The 4,136-nt window shown below is 58.7% G+C and overlaps 1 protein-coding gene across 1 annotated transcript in view; it reads left to right on the top strand.

The window, feature by feature from the left end:
• The window catches only part of PEPD (peptidase D), a 119,790-nt gene that overhangs the window by 9,079 nt on the left and 106,575 nt on the right, over nucleotides 1–4,136 (top strand). The window contains exon 3 of the mRNA XM_010849282.1: nucleotides 1,688–1,815. Within this exon, the coding sequence (XP_010847584.1) occupies nucleotides 1,688–1,815 (128 nt within the window). The remainder of the gene's footprint in view (nucleotides 1–1,687; nucleotides 1,816–4,136) is intronic.

Raw genomic sequence — 4,136 nt, 5'->3', positions numbered from 1 at the left:
CCCCGCTCCGGAGGGCAGAGCTGTCACCAATTAGCCTCAGCTCTCTCAGATCAGAGTACAGAGGGATGATGTTCCTGGGGAGCAAGCAGGCAAGGCTTCCTGGAGGAGGCAGTATTGGGTGTGGATCCTGAAGGCCAGCATGCATTCTGACGGGTGGAGCTGGGGATGGGTGTTCTAGGTCGGGGAATGGTATCCACAGGACTAGACCCAGACAGTGGGCTGGGCAGCCTTCCCTGGGCCAGGAGAGTTGCTGATGGGGAGGGCCGAGTTCCTGCGACCAGATTGTGCCACAGCAAGGAGAATGGACTGGCGCTGCAGAGGTCCTGGGAGGAGGAGGCATGGGAACAGGGTCTGAGCAGGAGTCCAGCGCCCCGGCATTCATCCCAGCTTCGCCAGTGCTGACCTCTTGGGTTTGGTTTCCTCCCCTGGGAAGTGATCCAGGGGCTCCTCAAGGTTCTAGAGCCCTGGGGGATGGCGGCGGGTGGCCAAGCTGTAGAAAGCCAGCCTGGACGTGATGGCCTCTGGCATCACTCAGTTCCCAGGGACAGGAACAAGGACAGTCATCAGAGGCTCACCCAGGGGGCCCTAGGCTGGCCCCACTTTACAGATGAGGAAACAGACTCAGAGCGGGAGCTGGGATTAATTAGAACCCATCTGCCAACTCCAAGTCTCCCAGAGCAGGGGTCTGACACACTGGGAACTCCCTGGGGCCAGGCAAGGCCTAGAGGACGTGGCTGTCGAACATCCAGGTCAGGGAGCAGGCAGAGGAATGGGAAGGGAGCTGAGCATGGATCGCGGGCAGCAAGGCATGGCCTCTGCAGCTGGACAGTGTCCACCCTGTGGGGCACAGGCCTATATCCACTGCTGCGAGCCATGGTGCACGCAGCATCTTCCACGGAAAGAAAGTGTCTCCTACTGGAGGGCTTCCCTCTGCCTCTTCGTTCCTGTCGTCCCCGGGTTGCTGGAGACGTGGAGGTCTAAATAAGTTTTCTCTGCCTCGTCCTGATGCTTCTTGAGGTTTCCATAGTCTGTGGTTTAAAAACCAATCTCCTAAATTCAGCTGTTGGCTCCCTTACTGATGTTTTATGCAAGATTAATTTTAGAAGGGCGCCTCCTCCACTTCATACCTTTACAACGATATTTTAGCTCCTTGTTTAATGCTAAACACTGAAGTCATCAGCTGCCCCGGGGGCGGGAGAAGGAAGGAAGAAGTCTTAAATGGAGGAATCTACTTCTGAGCAGATGCCTGGCCTGGGCGTCTTAAGTCAAGGTGGCACCTTGCCTGCCTGCAGGCAGTGGGGGTGGCAGAGAGGTGGGGAGGGACGGGGGGATGCGGGTAGGGCGTTGCCAGATCTGTGATGCTCATGGGCACCCGTGTCTTAACCTGTCCCGTCTGGGATCTGAGGGAAGTGGCCGGGGAGGTGGGGGTGGCGGGTGGGGCTGGGACACGGGCATGAAGCAGGGTCCGAGCAGCCAGCCAGAAGGAAGGAGAAGATGGCAGTTGGTTGGAGGGGGCACAGTGCTGAGATGCAGGGCGGTGTGAGCCTGGGGTCAGACTTTAAGAGCCGGTGAGCCCGAGCCGACTCTCTGGGGTGTGGGAAGGAGGGCGCTCAGACTCTCCACCTCTCTCCTTGTGCTTTAAGTTTCCATCCTGCCGACTGGGTGACCTGCGTCCTTGTTCCCACAGGAGTCCTTCTTTCACTGGGCATTTGGTGTCACTGAGCCGGGCTGCTACGGCGTGATCAATGTGGACACCAGGACATCGACTCTGTTCGTGCCCAGGCTTCCTCCCAGCCATGCCACCTGGATGGGAAAGTAAGGAGCAGTCTGGGGCTGCGACCGTGCCGGCTGACCACTGGCTGGCTGGCTGGCTGGGGGCGGGGGCAGGGCCTGGCCTGTGAGTGGCAGCGGGGGAGGGTTAGCAAGGGGCAAGGGTTAGTGGGCAAGTGTACTGACAGTCTGCTCTGGGCCGGAGCCCTGTGCCCTTGGATGGGAAGGAGCCTCAGAGCCGGAGCTGCAGACTGTCTTCACGTTTGTTTGGAGGTGCTGTTTGTTAATACTGAAATTCCGGATTCCCAGCTGTGTTGAGATGCCTGAGGCCTTGGCTCTGGGTAGGGGAGACCTTCACTCCTGTGTAGCGTCCATGGGAGGTGGCCCCACCCTGGTGTGCTGGGGTTGGCTCTGGTCAGGGAGGACAGCCTGGGGTCCTTCTCTGAAGCCTGTTACGGATTGCATGCTGTCACGGCGTGCCTCCCATGCGCCGGCCTCTGGGCTAAGCCATGAGGGGCTGAGGATGTAGGTAGGCCCTGGCTCCGGTGGCTCAGCTGGGAGACAGGGTCATGCTCTGGGGCTATGCTGTGTGACAAGCTTGGGGCCAGAGGCCTGGGTGAGGCTGAGAGGCTGCCACACTCATCATCTGGGGTGTCTGCCAGCGTCAGGACCCTTGGCCACATCCACTGCTCCCAGGAGCCATTCCTGCCGGCTCCAAGGTGCTGAGGCGGAGGCTGTACTTAACTGCGTATGCTTGAGGCGATCAGAGGATTCCGCTAGATGCTCTCCACCTTCTAGCGTGTCATTTCTGCCAGGAGAGTGCTTATTCTGGGCTAATGTACAAATTGCAGCCTTGGCTGCCTCGTGGTCCCAACGCTCATTGCCAGGTAGGCTGGCGGGTCTGTGGCTGGTTTGAGTGACAAGGCATCTGTGCAGAGGGCCAGGGTAGGGCCCCCCAACCTCAGTGGGCTTCTCCGGGAAGCAGGTCTGACCACTGTCGGAGCCTCCAATGCCTTATCTGTGGAACAGCCATGATGCCACTCATGAGGCATCATGAGGGCTTTAGTCCATTAGTCACTGTGCATGGTTACACTGTGGGACGGTCACTGTGCCGTGACACTGGAGTGAGGCAGCAAGGGTGCTGGGGACAGGCAGCTGGTAATGTCCACAGTATTTATGGCCATTCCCTATGGAGAGTTGGAATCGTGTCCCTCCTGCCTGACTCGGTCAGGATCTGGGTCACAGCCTCAATGCATAAACGTGCCTGGGTCACTGTGTGACTTCTGAGTGAAGTGAGTGTTAGTCGCTCAGTTGTATCTGACTTTTTGTGACCCCATGGACTGTAGCCCTCCAGACTCCTCTGTCCATGGGATTTCCCAGGCGAGAGTACTGGAGTGGGTAGCCATTCCCTTCTCCAGGGGATCTACCCAACCCAGGAATTGAACCCAGGTCTTCTGCGTGGCAGGTGGATTCTTTACCATCTGAGCCACCAGGGAACCCTGTGACTTCTGAGGCTAGACTGTAAATTATGCTGTAGTTTCCACCAGGCTCTTGCTCCTCGAGCCCAGCTGCCATGTGGTGAGGAACCCAGACTTACCTGTGTGGAGGGCCCAGAGCCTGGCTGCCAGCCAGCACCACCCGCTGGAGCCTCAGCCCTCTTGAAAGTCTGTCCCGAGCCCTGACCCTCAGGGTCTGTGAGCACGATACATGGTTTTTTACTCCACTGTGGGTCAGGGTGGCTTGTCACAAAGCCCTGGTGACTGCAGGAGTTTCCTGGTGAGAGTTTAGATCTAGTCTGGGTGAGAAGATTCTCCCAGAGCCCTCCCTGCACCCTGAGGTGATCACAGAGCTGTAGCCTCAGCCCTTCCTGCCAGTGGCATGTCCGGGGCCCCTGTGCCTGGGCGGCCCCCGTGGCCTTGGCCTGCCTACCCTCTCAGCCTCCCCATGGCCCTGCCTCCTGGCCCCAGGTGTGCTGAGACGCCCATAGTGTCAGAGATGCAGCCCCATGAGACGTGGGTGTGGACAGTAGTGAGTTTCCATCAGGAGGCGTGGCGGGGCTCTGAGGGTGTCACCACTTCTGACCACTGATGCTGCTTACACAGGGCTGACTCTTGCCAGAAGTCAGGGAGTGCCTGTCCACGGGGTGGAGTGGACATCCTCCAGGCTGTGGCTTCTTCCCTGGGGATCCTCCAAACAGCTGAGCAGGTCTCACCCTGCCTCCCCACAGCCAAATGGCATTTGGGGGGTTTTGTTTTGGCCGCTTGGCATGACATGTGGGATCTAGTTCCCCGACTAGGGATCTAACCCTTGTCCCCTGAAGTGAAAGTGCCGAGTCTTAACCACTGGACCACCAGGGATGTCCTAAT

This window comes from Bison bison, unplaced genomic scaffold (genome assembly GCF_000754665.1).
Source record: "Bison bison bison isolate TAMUID 2011002044 unplaced genomic scaffold, Bison_UMD1.0 scf7180017864280, whole genome shotgun sequence".
Taxonomy (NCBI): Eukaryota; Metazoa; Chordata; class Mammalia; order Artiodactyla; family Bovidae; genus Bison; species Bison bison.
The sequence above is the reverse complement of the archived record's forward strand: the minus strand, read 5'-3'. Positions and strand labels throughout refer to the sequence as shown.